At 41.2% G+C, this 20,539-nt stretch overlaps 1 protein-coding gene across 1 annotated transcript; it reads left to right on the forward strand.

Moving 5' to 3' along the window:
• Window positions 1–931: 931 nt before the first annotated feature.
• Window positions 932–6,460, forward strand: LOC112249074 (cytochrome b-c1 complex subunit Rieske, mitochondrial). Its single transcript, XM_024418714.2, has 2 exons — window positions 932–1,224; window positions 4,748–6,460. The coding sequence occupies exons 1-2, from the start codon at window positions 1,014–1,016 to the stop codon at window positions 5,356–5,358; spliced, it is 822 nt and encodes a 273-aa protein (XP_024274482.2). The 5' UTR covers window positions 932–1,013; the 3' UTR covers window positions 5,359–6,460.
• The last annotated feature ends 14,079 nt before the right edge of the window (window positions 6,461–20,539 follow it).

Raw genomic sequence — 20,539 nt, forward strand, 5'->3', positions numbered from 1 at the left:
TCTTTTGCAGCCCAGTATCTCTACTTGCACATCATCATCTGCACATCTATCACTCCAGTGTTAATGCTAAATTGTAATAATTTTGCTTCTATGGCCTATTTATTGCCTTACCTCCCTACTCTCCTACATTTGCACACACTGTATATAGATTTTTCTATTGTGTTATTGACTGTTTGTTTATGTGTAACTCTGTATTGTTGTTTTTGTCGTACTGCTTTGCTTTATCTTGCCCAGGTTGCAGTTGTAATATGAGAACTTGTTCTCAACTGGCCAAGCTGGTTAAATAAAGGTGAAATAAATGTTTAAAAAAAAAAAAAATGCATGACAGGGGCCTACATTTGGACAAAGATGTATTTTGAATATCTATATGTCACTACCTATGAAGTCAATGTATAACCTTTACACAAATAGCAGCTATGCATAATGTTTTGTATTTTTCTGCATGATGAGGATAATTATTAAATGTAGGTCCTGATGTGATATTTAAATGTTCATTTAATTTAACTAGGCAAGTCATTTAAGAACAAATTCTTATTTACAATGACGGCCAACAGTGCGTTAACTGCCTTGTTCAGGGGCAGAACGACAGATTTTTACCTTGTCAGCTTGGGGATTCGATCCACCAAGCTTTCATACTGGTCCAACGCTCTAACCACTAGTCCAACGCTCTAACCACTAGTCCCGCCCCAGCTATCAAAGCAGGGAATAAGTTTATGCAAATTATGATTGGTTATCTCAAACTTGAGCAAAAAATGTAAAAGTGTAAAACAAAACACATAGAACAATTTAATGTCAGAAAAGTCTTAAGTATTTTCATCAGCTAAGAATTCCCTAAGAGAAGAATGGATTACATATTGCTCATCACAGTAGAAAAGTAACACACAGTAACCCTTCTGATATACGTAATTTCGTCACCTGACGTGTTGCGTAATCAACCAGCGCTTGTTCCCCTTGCACAGTCTAGACAAGGTCGTAGCTAGCTAGCATTGCAAGGAGCCTCTCTCGCTAAAAAGATGATGTCCCTTGCCGCTCGTTCGGGGGTATTTTCTCCATACTTGCAGGCTACGAACTATGCAGTTGCTGGACCCCTCAAAGCCCTTATTCCAGGGGTGGTTGTAAAAGGAGAGAAAGTGTTGGTAGACACGAAGAAACCTTTCCTTACCCGCGAGTCCCTGAACGGTCAGAGTCCAAAGACTGGGCCTGCAGTATCAGTTAGCATAAATGGTAAGTAGCTAAGCTAGCAGTATCTCAGGGCTGATGTTAGTAATCGGGTTTTACTTGAGTCATTGTTGTATTTTACTAAAGTCCAATTGATATGCTGTATAATCTGAGGATTGTTTCATAATTTAGCCTAGTGCTCATTAGCTCGCTAATGTTAGCTGTGTAGAGTGCATTGGCTGGAAGCGGCCTAGCCAACCGGCTAGTTAACTATCTAACTAAGGTAGCTGACTGCGAGGTCAAGACCAAACCAACAACCACAAACATGTTGGGTAGAAGTACAATTAACTTAACATATCGATTGGGTATAATCATATTTTTAACAATTATCTAGTTAGTTAGCTAAGTAAGTGGGATGCCCATGATGAACGAGGCTAAGACATTTTAACTAGCCGGAGGAGCAGCACTGCAGTATGGGGCACAAAGACAGTACAGTTTGAAGATAGGCAGAAACTGCTTCTCCAATAGAAATCCCGATCATGCTTATAGGCGATGCATTGTCGACGTTACCTTGCTAAACTCATGCGCAGAAATACGTCATTGTGTATAACACTTACCTCATTGACTTTGCAAACCCTTGCATGGTCTGTTTTGCAAGCGTTCCCGTAAGTCTCTCAATGTTGCGCCTCTGGGTTAAAGAAACTGACTGGAGTCTGGGGTCACAGCCTGACTAGCTAACTAACTAAATAGCTAACTAGCTGCTACCTTATGTGTAGTAATGTCATATTTTGATCATTCTAGTTACAATAACATTACATAACCCATACAGGTGGGTCTTAGTGATGATAGTCAGCAGATTCCGTCCCTACTGTTACACTTGTCGACACTTAGCTACACTGGGGTCAGAACGCAATCATGGCTATATTAAGAGGCCATGGAGCTGGCGTGCGATTATGGGTCGGAAAGCTTACCTCTATGCAGGGATGGGATATGCAACTGCACTCCAAACGTTACCTTAATCCACACTGATAGATTGAGAATGTTGAAATACTGCTCGTTTTCCCAGAAAACTGCCATTTTTGTCCTCATGCTAGCTAGCAGTAGCCACTGCAGCCAGTTTGCAGTCAACCTATCAGCTTATTTTGTTGTTCAACGTGATGTGCCATTCCATAATGGCTACTGCTAGCTAGCATGAGAACGAAACGGCAGTTTTTCGGGAAAACAAACAGTATTTCAAACCTATTCCCCCTCAGGAGACTGAAAAGATTTGGCATGGGTCCTTAGATCATCAAAAGATTTTACAGCTGCACCATCGAGAGCATCCTGACGGATTGCATCACTGCCTGGTATGTCAACTGCTCGGCCTCCGACCACAAGGCACTACAGAGGGTAGTGCGTACGGCCCAGTACATCACCAGGGCCAAGCTTCCTGCCATCCAGGACCTCTATACCAGGCAGTGTCAGAGTAAGGCCCTAAAAATCATCAGACTCAAGCAACCCTAGTCATAGACTGTTCTCTCTGCTACCGCACGGCAGGTGGTACCAGAGCGCCAAGTCTAGGTCCAAGAGGTATCTACCCCCAAGCCATAAGACTTCTGAATAGCTAATCAAATGGTTACTGAGACTATTTGCCCCCACGCTGCTACTCTGTTATCATCTATGCATTGCCACTTTAACAACCCCGCCTGCATTTACATAATTATCTCAATTACCTCGACACCGGTGCCCCTGCACATTGACACATTGACTCTGTACCGGTACCCCCTGTATATAGATAGCCCCGCTATTGTTATTCACTGCTTCTCTTATTTCTTATTTATTTTTCTTATGTCTTACTTTTTTCTTAATTTAACCTGTAGTGACACCCCATCCCGTGAACGGGACCGTTGTCATCATCTGACACTAATTAGCATAACGCAACAGACATAAATCTTCCTAGAAAATATTCCTATTCATGAAAATCACAGGTGAAATATATTGGAACACAGCTTAGCCTTTTGTTAATCACCCTATCGTCTCAGATTTTCAAAATATGCTTTTACAGCCAATGCTAGACAAGCATTTGTGTAAGTTTATCATAGCCTAGCATAGCATTATGCCTTGCTAGCAGCAGGCAACCTTGTCACGGAAATCAGAAAAGCAATCAAATTAAATCGTTTACCTTTGATGTTTTCACTCAGGAGACTCTCAGGTAGACAGCCAAAGTTCATTTTTCCCAAAATATTATTGTTGTAGGCAAAATAGCTCCGTTTGTTCTTCACGTTTGGCTGAGAAATTGCCCGGAAATTGCGGTCACCACAACGCCGAAAAATATTCCAAATTAGCTCCATAATATCAACAGAAACATGGCAAACGTTGTTTAGAATCCATCCTCAAGGTGTTTTTCTAATATCTATTCGATAATATATCCGTCGGGACAATTCATTTTTCACTAGGACCGATTGAAGTAATGGCTACCTCTGTATTTTACGCGAGAATCTCTCTCGGAGCCACCATGTGACCACTTACGCAATGTGGCCGCCTATGGCTATTCTTCAACAGACATGCGTAAAACTACGTCAGAATGCTGTAGACACCTTGGTGAATACGTAGAAAGCGTAAGCTCGTTGATGGTACATTCACAGCTGAATAGGGAGTCATTGGACCGCAGCGCTTTCAAAACCTGGGGCACTTCCGGATTGGATTTTTCTCAGGCTTTCGCCTGCAACATCAGTTCTGTTATACTCACAGACAATATCTTTACGGTTTTGGAAACGTTAGTGTTTTCTATCCAAAGCTGTCAATTATATGCATATTCTAGCATATTTTCCTGACAAAATATCCCGTTTGAAACGGGAACGTTTTTTTTTTTTTCAAAATTGAAAATACTGTCCCCTAACACCAAGAGGTTTTAAGAGCTTGTAAGTAAGCATTTCACTGTAAGGTCTACACCTGTTGTATTCGGAGCATGTGACAAATAAAATTTGATTTGAGATGTATCGGTGTGGATTAAGGTCAAATTGAGTACAGTGGCATATCCCATCCATTCATTGAGGTACGTGGACCTGTATCTTGTGCCGTCTCCAGTGTCGTAATGTAACCATGTTTGCATTCTGACCCCAATGCAGCTCAGTGTAATGGTAGGGTCGGATTCTGGTGGCTAGAGTCAGGAGAGTTTTCTTGGTCACTAGTTTAACCTTACATTTTAGCAAGGGAGTTGGTAGCTAACATGTAGGTCAAGGGTGTGTTCATTAGGCAGATTTTGTTGCAAAATGTTTTTATAACAAAACAAGAGTTTATATTGGACAAATTCAGGAAGGTAATCATTGCGTTTGATCCGTTTGATTCTTAAACGGTTTTCCATTGCAAGGCATAATGAATACTCCTCAGCTAATGGGCTAGCTAACTATTAGAAAGCTTGCTAGCTAGCGACTTTGTATTTAAACTTCACTTTCAAACAATCTGATCATTAATTTGCTATCTTACTAGCTATTGACTTGGATGCATCTGCTTCTATAATGTGCCCTCTGGTACTTTCCTATCACATGCCATTGTCTTTCTCTTAATACTGTTTTGATTGTTTATCTAATGGACTTGTTTTATTTTTCAGCAAAAGCTGCAGTCCGATTCGCTCACACTGACATCAAGGTGCCAGATTTCTCTGATTACCGTCGGCCTGAGTTGCTTGACCCCAAGAAATCTTCTCAGGAGAGCAGCGAGTCCAGGAAAACCTTCTCCTACCTTGTCACCGGGGCCACAGCCGTGGTTGGTGTCTACACAGCCAAGACCGTGGCCACACAGTTTATCTCTTCCATGAGTGCCTCAGCTGATGTCCTGGCCATGTCCAAGATCGAGGTCAAGCTGGGAGAGATCCCAGAGGGCAAGAATATGACCTTCAAGTGGAGGGGCAAGCCTCTGTTCATCCGCCACCGGTCTGAGAAAGAGATCGCCGCCGAGGAAGCTGTGGATATGGCTGAGCTACGTGACCCCCAGCACGACAAGGACCGCGTCGCCAACCCAAAATGGATCATTGTTATTGGCGTGTGCACCCACCTGGGCTGTGTACCCATCGCCAATGCTGGTGACTATGGCGGATACTACTGCCCCTGCCATGGCTCTCACTACGATGCCTCTGGCCGCATCAGGAAAGGCCCAGCCCCACTCAACCTTGAGGTGCCCTTCTATGAGTTCCCAGATGAGGACACAGTAATTGTAGGCTAAATTTTTGGACTGAGATCACAGATCAGTGTGTTTCTGTCTGGCTCATTATTCCATCCATTAGCAGGCACAACCTCTGTTTCAGGGTGGTATAAATTATTGTAAGTAATAAATGTACATTTTATCTGATTGAAAACCTCTCATGTTATTTATTTACACAATCTCAGCTAAATCTTATATTGCACCAAAATACGACCTGGGTTGTAAATGAGTAGTGGGGTTTCTTTCGCCTTAACATGGAATAGCCTACTAACAATAATGATGTTTTAATAGTGTAGGTACAAGGGGATTGACCAAGACTGCTGCTCAATCAAAAACGTACACCTGCTTACAGACAGTTGCCTACAATTGTGTCCGGAGGTGATTCTCAAGGGTTAATGTCATGAATGATGGCTTTATGTTCAGTTTCAGAGATCCAAAATTGTGGATATTGTTGGGATGATTTAGAGTGCTAGGTTCAGTTGTTTAATGGCGATATTGCATAAGGTTGTATATTTTCTTATCAATATCACTGTTTTGGTTTGGTGGTGGTCACACAGATTAACATTACACATTCTATACCAGAAAGAAAAGTGGTCAGTGGGTGCTGACAAAGGCATTGTTTAAATTGATGCTAATTACACTTTTCTATTAATGAGCTATCCATCTGCATACAGAGTTATGTACAAATGCATGCTCATGTTAAGGTAATAAATGTTTCACAGAAAATCATATTCCTTTTGTGTGCTATTTACAGCTTGCATCTCAGACTGGGTTGCAAGTGCAGTACACAGCCACTTCTTGCCTCTATAGTCTGAATGTCATTTGAAGATTTCTGATGCACCTGCTAAAGCAAACCTCAGATTTACGAGTACATTTCATTTAGCTATCAGGCTGGGTTAATAACATGAACACTCGTTTGATTTTTACATGCATGTCAACTACGGTCCGGTTTAAGAGAAGCCTGCTGCTGAGGTGGTCTCTTGACTGAGAGCTCTGGTGATTAGGAGGGAAATGGCTGCCAACCTGCCTGGCATTCCCACGCTTCATTGACTAATAACTAGCTAATAATAAAGTGTTTTTGTCTTTCTCTCTCCGGGGTCACAGAGACAAGCTATGCATAACTGCCTGTGTGTGTGTTTTATTTTATCCCAATGGATTCCTTACAATACATGTTCAGTAAATAGGATTGACAAGACCTGTTACTATTTCGGGTCAGCCTTGAAGAAATGTCCCACTTGGAATTCCACAAAGTCTCATAACTACACATGATATTGGTTGTAAATTGCTTTGTGCTGTATATTGTCCAATGAAACAGGTTTTGTGCGTGATATTGACACAGAATTCCCCACTGGCATTCATGTAGCTGATTGGTTGGTAAAACATATGTTAGGGAGAAGGCTATATCAAATTGTCAGAATTCCAAATGAGTAATGTTGCTGGATGTTGTGCTCTCGAAAGCGGCCACTTTTGCTGGGAGAGCTTCTTGACAACCTTTTCACATAATATAAGTAGAGGCCTCTAACCAATGCCTTATTTTGTTTTTAGCTGATTTCCCTGTATTTTGACAGACGCCTGGCATGTCTTTAGGTCAAAATTGCATATTCTCCTGGGTGGAGCTACAAGGCTGAAAGGATCAGAGGAGAATAAATAATTGCTCCCAGCCAAGCCAACTTGTAGAATGCACTTTATTTACATATCATGTATATTAATTAGTACAATAATGGAACATTATTATTACATTTGAACATCTTGGCCATGTTCTGTTATCTCCACCCGGCACAGTCAGAAGAGGACTGGCCACCCCACATAGCCTGGTTCCGCTCTAGGTTTCTTCCTAGGTTTTGGCCTTTCTAGGGAGTTTTTCCTAGCCACTGTGCTTCTACACCTGCATTGCTTGCTGTTTGGGGTTTTAGGCTGGGTTTCTGTACAGCACTGAGATATCAGGTGATGTACGAAGGGCTATATAAATACATTTGATTTGATTTGATCTATTTTTAGGCCTATTTTATAGAGAAAAGAAGAAACTGCTGAAGCTTTTCAGATAGCGTTCCCTGTCAACTAAAAAAAAAAGAATTCCTCTGCACCTGCCCGGCCAGACACAGGCTTGCTCACTGGTGCCATGTCAACTCTGCCTGCCAGATGCGCCTTTGCCCTTCAGGTGTGATTGATATATGATTATATCACCAGGGATGTCAGGACACCACGTCACTCTTGACATCTGAAAGCTGGATTCCCTGGTCCTGCTGTGACACTCGTTACATCCAAAAACATCGAATACAACAGTGAAATGCCTACTTACAAGCCCATAACTAACAATGCAGTTTTAAGAAACGTGATAAGTAAAGCAAAATACAATAAAAATAAATTATTAAAGAGCAGCAATAAAATAACAGTAGCGAGGCTATAAAGCATGTGTGTAAAGCTCTCTAATGCACCTTTTTATATAATGGAACTCCTGCTTGTGTATGGACTGCTGATCTGAATGGCTGTCATGCTACCTCATTCAGCTGAACACTTGCATTCTCAAAGCTATTCTAGGGAACACGTAAGATTCTGGCTAGGATAATTATATTCGGCCTGTTTCAGATCCATGTAATACAAAGGAGGTAATATACTGTTGGTATATTACTTTGCAAGTCCCTTTTTTGCAGACTACTTTGAATTCATCTCTTCAAAGCTGCATGGTGTAAGCATCTAATGTAGCATTTGTCTGAAAACTAAGATGCTGGAGCAGTCATCTTGAAAGAGTGAAGAGGATATCTTGCTTTTCTTCACTGAGGATGGAAGCAGAAAAATGTAACAATTAGCTGCAAACTCTGATTTACTCTCCCTCAATCTGATGTGTCAAATTAACATATTAATCCTCTACTTGTCTCTAGGGTGATCAGATTATGATGAAAGATTTATTAGGATCTTGTGATTCATTTGAACTTGTTTTGCATTACTTTGCATAGTGATAAGGAGTCTCACCATAGAAAATAGCTGGTAATTAATTTTTTCAAACTTCATTAAATCTGTATTTTAATGTTTCATTGTCGTGTCATCTCGGGCTTTGTCTCTCAGTGAATCAAAATGTTTTAATTGCATTTTGAGTGATTAACTTCATTCTTCAACTATTTTCACTGGATCCTGGTGGCAGTTTGCAACATATTTCAGACCTTGGGCAGCCTGCTACTCTGCTACTTTGTCTGTGTTCTACTTTTTGTTCCTCTTACTAGCGGAATATGCTCAGATGGTGCCACCGGTTCCTGTTGCTTGTCTACAGGCCTAGGGCAATGAGGGGTACTACCCTTTACCTGCAGCCAGGCAGCGATCAGGCCTTCCACCCTGGCTTGGCCACCGTGCTCTGCCTCCGCTGGAAACCTGGCACTTCCATCCTTGCTCTCATCCCAGTCACAGCTCTTTTCATGACCCAACAATGGTGGAATGACCTTTCCTCTACACAGTCATGACAGCTGAGTTGATGTCCATCTTCCCATCACAGACTGAACACTCATCTCTTCAGACAGTAAGCTACATTCAATGTCTCTGCTACTTCTGACCCATCTTTCAAATTGTGGTCATGCACTCATCCACATGTGATGTACCACTACCGAAGTACAAAATAATACAAGGGAAATGCCTGGTTTCTTTAACTTACCAAGACACTGAATGCAATGAATATTATAAGTGTGTGCGTGCGTATGGGCGCTTGCGTGTGATATATCTGTGGGGGGAAGTGTAGAAAATGTGCAATTGTTCACTCACCCTAGAAAAAAAAGCCTCACCAATCTGAATGAATGAGTGTAAATTGAGACATCACATAGAAACTGTCAGATCATTAGAGGAAATTGATCTCCTCTTTTCAGCTAACTCTGCCATGTTGGTTGCAGCTGGAGTTTCATAAAGCGACTGTGCTGGCGCCCGGCGGTACACGGTGCCACAAATTGAGATGAAAATTATTCTCCGGTGAGAACGGAACGCATGGGGAGCTGTCGTGTCGGGACGGGATAATAAAGCCTAATATAAGTTTATTTTTCCTCCTCATGCACTAAACCCTTTTATGCTCTCACAAGCGGCTGCTGATCTGCGGGTCTAAATGGCCTCATTAATCCCGTCAGTCAACAACAACAGCAACAACTGAATCCTCTCAGTGTGCAGAAGAGGGGAACTGCTCCGGGTCACACACAGGGGCACAGCGGCGTTGAATGAGCAATCACTGTCCTCTATCATTTAGTTCTATCTCTTAGGGAAAAAGAAGTACTGCTCTTTGAGTGATGGGGACGTGACTCTCAGCAGGACTCTTAATGTAGTTTATATCAGTGTAACTAACACTTCTTTGAACTCATCGCAGTTGGCATTTCCAATTAACTGCTTCTGCCATGGAGTATATAACCTACTTTTCTCTCCGGCCCATAAACAACGTATTCAGTTAATGTATTTTAAGAAGTTTGCACTAAATCTTACGATTGTAAACATTGGAACGGAATGGTGACACATTGAAGGTTTGCCAAAGGAGTTCAGAAGGAGAACTGTCCATGGTTCTTGCTGCTGAGCTGTTCATAGTGCTGTCTGTGACTGTTGGTGTGGAGCTGTCCATGGGACTTGACACAGGTCCCACCATGTGCTCTTTGAATTCTGAATGATCCCTTGTTGTGGGTGTTAGCCAGATGGCGGCGACAGAGATGGACGCCTCGCTTTGCATTCTTAGGAAACTATGCAGTATTTTGTTTTTTTGATGTATTATTTCTTACATTGTTACCCCAGGAAATCTTAAGTATTATTATCTCCAGCCAGGAAGAACTATTGGATTTAAGAGCAACGTCAACTTACCAACATTACGACCAGGAATACGACTTTCCCGGAGCGGATCCTCTGTTTCGGACCACCACCCAGGACAATGGATCTGATCCCTTAGGCAACCCAACACAATGGCGCCACAGAAGAGGCAGACGGAGCGGTCTTCTGGTCTGACTCCGTAGACGGGCACATCGCTCACTGCTCCCGAGTATACTATTCAACAATGTCTCTTGACAACAAGGTAGACGAAATTCGAGCAAGGGTTGCCTTCCAGAGAGACAGAGATTGTAACAATCTCTGTTTCACGGAAACATGGCTCACTCGGGATATGTTATCAGAGTCGGTACAGCCACCCGGTTTCTTCACGCATCGTGCCAACAGAAACAAACATCTCTCTGGTTAGAAGAAGGGCAGGGGTGTATGCCTTAGGATTAACGACTCGTGGTGTAATCATAGCAACATTTTGTTATCCTTTTGTTTACCTGACCTAGAATTCCTTACAATCAAATGCCGACCGCATTTTCTACCAAGATAATTATTTTAGATTACATAGCCGTGTATATCGCCCCCCTCATATCACCTCCACCCTGCCTGATACCCTATACCCACTCCAATTTGACTACCGCCCCAATAGGTCCACAGACGACGCAATCGCATTCACACTGCCCTAACCCACCTGGACAAGAGGAATACCTGTGTAAGAATGCTGTTCATTGACTACAGCTCAGCATTTAACACTATAGTACCCTCCAAACTTGTCATTAAGCTCGAGACCCTGGGTCTCGACCTAGCCCTGTGCAACTGGACTTTCTGACGGGCCGCCCCAGGTGGTGAGGGTAGGAAACATTATCTCCACCACGCTGATTCTCAACACTGGGGCCCCACAGTGGTGTGTTCTCAACCCTCTCCTGTACTCCCTGTTCACCCATGACTGCATGGCCATGCACGCCTCCAACTCAATCATCAAATTTGCAGACGACACTACAGTGGTAGGCTTGATTACCAACAACAATGAGACAGCCTACAGGGAGGATGTGAGGGCCCTCGGAGTGTGGTGTCAAGAAAATAACCTCTCACTCAATGTCAACAAAACAAAGGAGATGATCGTGGACTTCAGGAAACAGCACAGGGAGCACCCCCCTATCCACATAGACGGGACAGTAGTGGAAAGTTTTAAGTTCCTCGGCGTACACATCCTGGACAAACTGAAATGGTCCACCCACACAGACAGTGTGGTGAAGAAGATGCAACAGCGCCTCTTCAACCTCAGAAGGCTGAAAAAATGTGGCTTGTCACCTGAAAACACTCAAACGTTTTCAGATGCACAATCGAGAGCATCCTGTATCACTATCTGGTACAGCAACTGCACCGCCCACAACCGTAAGGCTCTCCAGAGGGTAGTGCGGTCTGTTCAACACATCACCGGGGGGCAAACTACCTGCCCTCCAGGTCACCGACATCCCCCGATGTCGCAGGAAGGCCAAAAAGATCATCAAGGACAATAACCACCCAAGCTACTGCCTGTTCACCTGGTTATCATCCAGAAGGCGAGGTCAGTACAGGTGCATCAAAGCTGGGACCGAGAGACTGAAAAAAACAGCTTCTATCTCAAGGCCATCAGACTGTTAAACAGCCATCCCTAACATTGAGTGGCTGCTGCCAACATACTGACTCAAATCTCTAGCCTCTTTAATAATGAATAATTGGATGTAATAAATGTATCACTAGTCACTTTAAACAATGCCACTTGATATCATGTTTACATAACCTACATTACTCAAGCATTTCGCTACACATCGCATTTTCATCTGCTTACCATGTGTATTTGTACCAATAGAATTTGATTTGATATAGAATTGTTTTAATAAAGGCCAGTATTGCCAATGGAATAGTGCTTTTTCGTTTTTTAAAGTGTAGTTATGCAAGCTAATTTCTTCCAAAAAGGCACAAAAGAATTCCAGTCCCACCATAAGCCTATTTCACGCAGATAAAATTAGCTCAGTCTCACAAATTACTCGTCATACAAAATACATTTTAAAGCCTAAACCCCCAACTCTAATTACCTGTCTCCATCTGCACCTTTGTTTAAGAAACTCAATATCTTCTCTATTTACAACATTAATGTATGCCAACTATGCACATTCATCTACAAATACTCATACCGCCCAGACAGTTTACAAAAACCCTTCAATCGATTCTTCCAGGTTAATTCTGAAATCCATCTATATAACACAAGACACTGTGATAACCTTCACCCTCCCCACTGCGCGCACCTCACAGTCAATTCTCTCTCAGATACAGAGGTACCATACTCTGGAATTCTTTTCTTCACATTGCCAAAACATCATCATCACTCAACAACTTCAAGTGAAGACTTGGGGTCAGCCTGATGAACCAGGCTGATATGCACATATGCAGACATTTAAACCAATTGAATATTGTTTGTTTTTCTCGTGATTACTGATCAATTCATTTATACATTCATAATCAGTATGTTTTGTCATCTGTTTTAGCAAACCTGTTTTTATTTTTCTACGTATGTATTGTATATTGCTTTTCCTGTGGTGTGGTTTTCATATAAGCCCTTGGGCTTCCAACCACACCTGCACTCCGTTTGTTCGTTGTTATCTGTATTGTTGTTTTCTTTGGTGCAAATCATTTAACTTGCTATATTTGTGTTTCTAAGTTTCCATGTGGCATGGTATTATATTTAATATGCATCTCCAGGCAAAAGGCTATTACATTCCCATTCTTAACAATTCATTGAATTATTCAGAGGTGTTGAATTCGCTAAAATAAAAAATAAAATAAAAAGTTGAATATTTAGTTTTATATGAGACAATAGAAAATACACTTTTTTTTAATGGAATTGTGATGCGTAAAATATTTTGCATCATTGAGCAAATTGAATGAAAGCACTTAATAATGGATACTACTACTGGGCATGTTTCGCAAGAGACAGTTATTCCTCTCCAACACGCACAACAAATGTCTCTAATGAAGTAACAGATTGCACCACCATCACTGATATGACAGTAAGCTATTCAACCCTCCTTCCTGCTAAGGAAGCTCAAACAACTATGGTTCCTTATACAGTGACTCCAGAATGTATTCACACCCCTTGACTTGATCTACATTTTGCTGTGTTACAGTCTGAATTGAAAATGGATTAAATTGAGATTTTTTTGGTCAGTGGCCTACACATAATACCCCATAATGTCAAAGTGGAATTATGTTTTTAGAAATGTTTACAAATTAATAAAAAATGAAAAGCTGAAATGTCTTGGGTCAGAAACTATTCAAACCCTTTGTTATGGCATACCTAAATAAGTTGAGGAGCATACTAAATTGTATGTACTCGCTCTTTGTGCAATAATAGTGTTAAACATGATTTTTGAATGATTGCCTCATCTCTGTACACCACACATACAATTCATTATCTGTAAGGTTCCTCAGTCAAGCAGTGAATTTCAAACACAGATTCAACCACAAAGACCGGGGTTTTCCAATTGGTGAAGGGCACAGATTGATAGATGGGTGTTTTTTTTTTAAAGCAGACACTGAATATCTCTTTGAGCATGGTGAAGTTATTAATTACACTTTGGATGGTGTATCAATACACCCAGTCACTACAAAGATGCAGGTGCCCTTCCTTATTCAGTTGTCGGAGAGGAAGGAAACTGCTCTAGGATTTCACCATGAGGCCAATGGTGACTTTTACGAAGTTATAGAATTTAATGGCTGTGATAGATAACTGAGGATGGCTCAACAACATTGTAGTTACTCCACAATACTAACCGAATTTACATAATGAAAAGAAGGAAGTCGGTACAGAATAAAATATCCCAAAACATGCATCCTGTTTGCAACAAGGAAATAAAGTAATACTGCAAAAAAAAATGGTCAAAGCAATTAACTTTTGTCCTGAATACAAAGTGTTATTTTTAGGGTAAATCCAATACAACACGTTACTGAGTACCATATCATGTTATGGGTATGCTTGTAATCGTTAAGGACTGGGGAGTTTTTGAAGATAAAAAATAAACGTAATGGAGCTAACCACAGGCAAAATCTTAGAGGAAAACCTGGTTCAGTCTGCTTTCCACCAGACACTGGGAGATTAATTCACCTTTCAGCAGGACAATAACCTAACACACAAGGCTATCTACACTAGAGTCGCTTACCAAGAAGACAGTCAATGTTCCTTATTTGCCGAGTTACAGTTTGATCTGAAAATAGTTGTCTAGCAATGATCAACAGCCAATTTGACAGAGTTTGAATGATTTGGAAAAGAACATAGGGCAAATGTTGCACAATCCAGCTGTGGAAAGCTCTTAGAGACCTACCCAGAAAGACTCACAGCTGTAATCACTGCCAAAGGTGATTCTAACATGTATTGACTCAGGGGGTTTATAATCAAGATACTGTATATTAGTGTTTTATTTTTCATTAGTATTTTGTGTAGATCATTGACCAAAAAAAAATACAATTAAATCCATTTGAATCCCACTTTGTAACACAACAAAATGTGGAAAAAGTCAAGGGGTTTGAATACTTTTCGGAAGGCACTGTAAATGGAAAATTTGCTCAAACTAACATGACCATAAACAAACTGCAATGAAAACTCATCTAGCCATAGAGCTCTCATCTGAGGAAGTTTTGAATTGGCAGCCTTTTGTAATTCTATTAGCATTTTTGTGAGAGACAATTGCATGGTTGTAAAGCAGACAAGCTTGAGGGCAGAGATGTTCGTGGTTCAGAGATAGTGTTTCCTTCTCCATGTGGCCTTGTAGAAGCGGATCACTAGGCTCGGGCCAACACTTTTCTGCTTCGATGCCAGTGACATGCTAAAACCTTCATGTCACTGGTCTCCCCCTTTGAGAAGGTGATCAATCACCCCAGCGAGGCGACAGGTGGGTGGATGAGACATACATGTACCTCTGCCCGCTGTCTGGGAGTCAGAGCAGCTGTGCTCTCATCTCGGAGGGAGCGGGGCACAGGACTGTCATATGGAGGATGAGGTGGGGAAGAGCCAGACAGATGCACAAGCTAGGGGTTAGCACATCTGCTATGGCAGCGGTGGCGTGGTCAAATATATTTCTTTCTGTATGGATGCTGGCAGAGGCAATCTGGTTGTTATGATTCACAGATTCATCATGGGGCAGCCTCTTCTGTTCAGTGGCTGCCTGGCTGTGCTGGTCAGGTGGTGTGTTTACAGATCTCAGGTACAGACTAGTGCAGCACATCATGGAAGACAAGCTGCAACATGGCCCATCTGTCATGAGAATATCTTACCTGAATAGACATGTTTACTTTTGCTTACATTTTATGTCAGTCATTTATGATGTTTTGTCTGAATTAACATATTGTAGAATTTGAGTAAAGTAGGCTTGGAGGAAAGGTTTTGGGGGACAGGCACATTATTATATGTTTTATTACTTACTGTCAGCTAGAACATATGGTATATTATGCATTATAGAAATGTGTATTTAAGATTCCCAGATGGTACACACTGCATCCTTAGTAGGTAAAAATGCATCATATGTTTATTATTATGTGTTTTGTGTGTGACTAAATAGAGGAAAATGTCATTCTAAATGTATTTTCTTTTGTTATGCTTGCTACATACGTTACATAGTCATTTTAGAGACACTTGTTTTTGTGTTCAGTATTTTGTAGAATGTAATCACACACAGTTAGTTCCAAGAAATGGACCCGGATCAACTTCATTCATTAATTTTTCACAGAAGTTGTGGATTTTTTGTCTGCAGGGCTCTTTTTCGACGTGTTGGGGTTTCTCTTAGCCTCCAACAAACTGCAGAGGGTGCAGAACATGTTGAGTTAAGCTGCATTCCTCTGAGAGAGGTTGATGAGAAGTAGGTTCTACACCGCTTCTCAAAGAAACATATAAATACGTCACACTGTTGGACATTTTCTCATTTTCCACTTACTTTCTTATGAAAAACTCCCTCTAACAGAAGCCTGAAGTCATGACCATTGGAAATAGATAAGACATGTACTGTATATCAGATATATATGCTGAATACCAAACCTGCTATGCTTAGCAATTTTCTCAGAGGGGGTATATATCTTGTACAAGCACAACAATATATCTATTTACGAGCCTGGGATATTTCCTTCCATTCTGAGGCCTGTCATTTCTCCTCTGGTTTCTCCTCCCTCTCATCACTTTGGCTACACATATTTAATTGGTAATCTAAATTAGCTCACAACTTTCCCCCGGACCATATCTGCACTGCCCCGAGCATTCAGAGAACTCGCTCTCTTTTAATTATGCATGCTCGTTTCTGCAGTAATCATTAAACACGGATAAAACATCTGGATGATAAACGGAGGGTCTTTACCAAATCCAACTCGTGAATGCCCCCCTCATTGGTTTAACACATAGTTATGATCAATGTTTGTAGACTACTGTAATGCATTTATATTCCTTTTGTCAACATGATTGAATACAATGAGGAAACAAATAGAGTTTGGTTGGAGACACAGGTGAACAACAGCCACATAAAATGTTTGCGTTGCTTAATCAGGAAGAGAGAGGAACTTCTACTGTATGATAGGGAAAACTGTAATGAACACGAGGGGAGACAGAGAGCTGGTTTCAAGTCAGGGCGCAGCAGGTGTTTAGGACCACAGGAGGAGGTAGGTAGCTGGGTCCAGGGGCAGGCAGAAGGTCACACACAGGGGGTCCAAAAGGGCAACATTACAGGCAGGGTTAAGACTAGTAACGTAGTCCAGGAGATCAGGCAATAGGTAGATAACAGGAAATTCAATAGGCTAAAGTACATGCAGGGAATAGGCAAAACTGTCATACAGAGGAGGAGTCAATCACAGGCAAACCAGCACTCTGAAAGCCATGTGTCACAAAACAAACAATACCTCACAATGATGGGTTGCAAAGAACTGAACTAAATAGTGTGTAATAATGACATACAGGTGTGTGAACAGGTGATTAGAATCCAGGTGATTGGGATCTGGAGAGTGAGCTGCGTTCAGGGGATCTAGGTGTTTGAGAGTGTGAGCTGGAAAGTGAGCTGCGTTCAGGGAATCTACGTGTTTGAGGGTGTGAGGTGAAGCAGGCATTACAAAAACAAGGCTTTGTACATTTGTTCCTCACTGCTCTATTACAATAACTAATTATACATGTGATCATTGCGCCTGTATGCAGTTTCTGTTTTCACATACACATACACAAACACACGCACACACACACACCATGTCTGCCCTGTCCTGCCAGCTGTGTGAGGCTGTTGTTTTAACAGTAATCATTTGATTATATGTTCCTTGTGTCAGTAAATATAGTTATTAAAGAACATTAGCATATTCTAACAGGGACAGCCTGCTTAAACTCTCCTCTCTAGACCACTAAGTGAACCTGTCTGTCCATTTAGCAGCCATCTTCACAAGCACTCTGCACTCTTTCATAGGTGTGTTGACAGACCTTCAAATGTAACATCCATTTAAGGTAAATATTGTTATTAGCAAGGACAATAGCAATATATACAATCTACTAACTTTACTGTAGGTTATGTTTGTTAATCTGATGGCCTAATTTACTCTTCAAACAAGTGATTCAAATGACAATTTAAGTGCTAAGGACATTGTAATTCAACACTTATTTTGTGAATGAAAGTGGATCTCAGTTCCTGAAAAAACAAAACCAACAATGATGAAAAATATTTGTCAACAGTCTATTTTCCCCTTACGCTATGAAAAAAACGATAACTGTAACAAATTAGTTTTCATTTGAATGTATTGTTTAGTGTTGACCAGACTTCCATGTGAGACGAATGGACATTCAATTTGACATGAAGCTCCTTTTCATCTGTGTTGTCCAATCATAAGCATGCATAGCTTCACAGAATATTTAATGCAATTCTCTCATTGGCAGAATGAATATCTTTTGCGTGGTCTAATTGAGCTAATCTGCCCGGCTCCTCCACACAGCTCCCAGGTGGTTACTTCAATCACTCATCAATCTTTTGAACTGCTGCACAACCAGACCACTTCAATTCTAACCAACCTAAACTAGAAACAATATTGTTTACCCTCTCTTTCTTTCATGAAGGCTATTTTTGCTGTGATCACATCAGAAGCTCTATTTTCATTAATCTGTGTTTCCGTTCTCCCGGTCCGCAAATGCTAGTGCCGATTGGAAATTTTACTGCTTTTTGCTGAATACTAGGAGTACAGTCAAATTTCTGCCATTGTTGAAAAGCTCAGATTCTACCATCCTAAGCAGTGGCGATTTCAGCATGTAAATCTTGGTGGGGTAAACACATTTTCTAAAGTGAGATGCATGCAAGCAAAGTCACTACACAACACAAAACAATATATTAATTGCACTATAACGGTGACAAACGGTGCCCACAAACTGTTAGGGCCTACATAAAGCTGTCCCAACAGCAGTCCCAACATCTTACCACTGCTTCACCTGACTGTCAGCGGAGCCTTGTCTGGCTGTGAAAAAGTTCATTCAGCCTCATTTACTGCCTTTAAAAAAAACATAGCTAATATGGTTGACTTGCTTAAACAAATGTGGTTTCTAATGACAATTTAGATGTACAACTATGGCATAAGGGGATGACAAGCGGACAAGAGGCAATGCGTAATTTCGATTAAGACATTAATGAGCAAGCTAGCATGGACGCAGTCAATATAATTATTTAAAATCATATCAAACTTTGTCACATTTCACCTTACCGTGAAATGCTTACTTACAAGCCCTTAAACAGCAGCGCAGTTCAAGAAGAGTTAAGAAAATATTTACCAAATAGACTAAAGTAAAAAATAATTATAAAAAGTAACACAATAAGAATAACAACAGCAAGTCTATTTGTTTAGCACTTTTGAAATGTACAGCGACAGAATTCACCAAGTCAGAACCGTAGGATAAATAAATGGGGCATAAGCAGACAATGAAAGCTCTTACAATATTCAATGATTACATTTCTCTACAACAGGTTATTGGGAACTCGGAAAAAAACAAGGTTGAATCATAATGACGTCATTGATCTTCAGGTCGTAGCTCTAGAAAGAGGCCTAAGTTCCCAACTTACAATTCCGAGTTGGATGACCATTCAAGACATATTTCCCAGTTGGAGCTAATTTTTTCTGGAATTCCCAGTTGTCTTGAACTCACTGAAGTCAAGTTTTCACAGTTCCGAGTTAACAGTTGTTTTTTATCGCGGCACAAATCATGCTTCATTGACAGCATGGCCAATGTTGAATGTTTATCATTTTAAACATGGAAAAGAGAAGTTTTATCTATAATTTCTCATCATTATTTCTCTTCATATAACAAGGATTTAAAAGGATTTGCCAGTGGATTGTCGACTTGATTCATGATGATGACTGCTAGCTAAGATTTTGAAAGTATGACGTTGACATGATCAGTCCAATCAAAGCTACTGTAGATATAACGTGATTTTACATCATTTTATCTGTGGCCAATGACCTTAAGGCTTCTTGGATGGGCACTTCTAATGTGCAGTGAGGGAAAAAGTATTTGATCCCCTGCTGATTTTGTATGTTTGCCCACTGACAAAGAAATGATCAGTCTATAATTTTAATAGTAGGTTTATTTGAACAGTGAGAGACAGAATAACAACAAAAAAATCCAGAAAAACACGTAAAAAATGTTATCATTTGATTTGCATTTTAATGAGGGAAATAAGTATTTGACCCCTCTGCAAAACGTGACTTAGTACTTGGTGGCAAAACCCTTGTTGGCAATCACAGAGGTCAGACGTTTCTTGTAGTCGGCCACCAGGTTTGCACACATCTCAGGAGGGATTTTGTCCAACTCCTCTTTGCAGATCTTCTCCAAGTCATTAACGTTTCGAGGCTGACGTTTGGCAACTCGAACCTTCAGCTCCCTCCACATATTTTTTATGGGATTAAGGTCTGGAGACTGGCTAGGCCACTCCAGGACCTTAATGTGCTTCTTCTTGAGCCACTCCTATGTTGCCTTGGCCGTGTGTTTTGGGTCATTGTCATGCTGGAATACCCATCCACGACCCATTTTCAATGCCCTGGCTGAAGGGAAGGAGGTTCTCACCCAAGATTTGACGGTACATGGCCCCGTCCATCGTCCCTTTGATGCGGTGAAGTTGTCCTGTCCCCTTAGCAGAAAAACACCCCCAAAGCATAATGTTTCCACCTCCATGTTTGACGGTGGGGATGGTGTTTTTGGGGTCATAGGCAGCATTCCTCCTCCTCCAAACACGGCGTGTTGAGTTGATGCCAAAGAGCTCCATTTTGGTCTCATCTGACCACAACACTTTCACCAAGTTGTCCTCTGAATCATTCAGATATTCATTGGCAAACTTCAGATGGGCATGTATATGTGCTTTCTTGAGCAGGGGGACCTTGCGGGCACGGCAGGATTTCAGTCCTTCAC

Source organism: Oncorhynchus tshawytscha, linkage group LG04, assembly GCF_018296145.1.
Source record: "Oncorhynchus tshawytscha isolate Ot180627B linkage group LG04, Otsh_v2.0, whole genome shotgun sequence".
Lineage (NCBI taxonomy): Eukaryota > Metazoa > Chordata > Actinopteri > Salmoniformes > Salmonidae > Oncorhynchus > Oncorhynchus tshawytscha.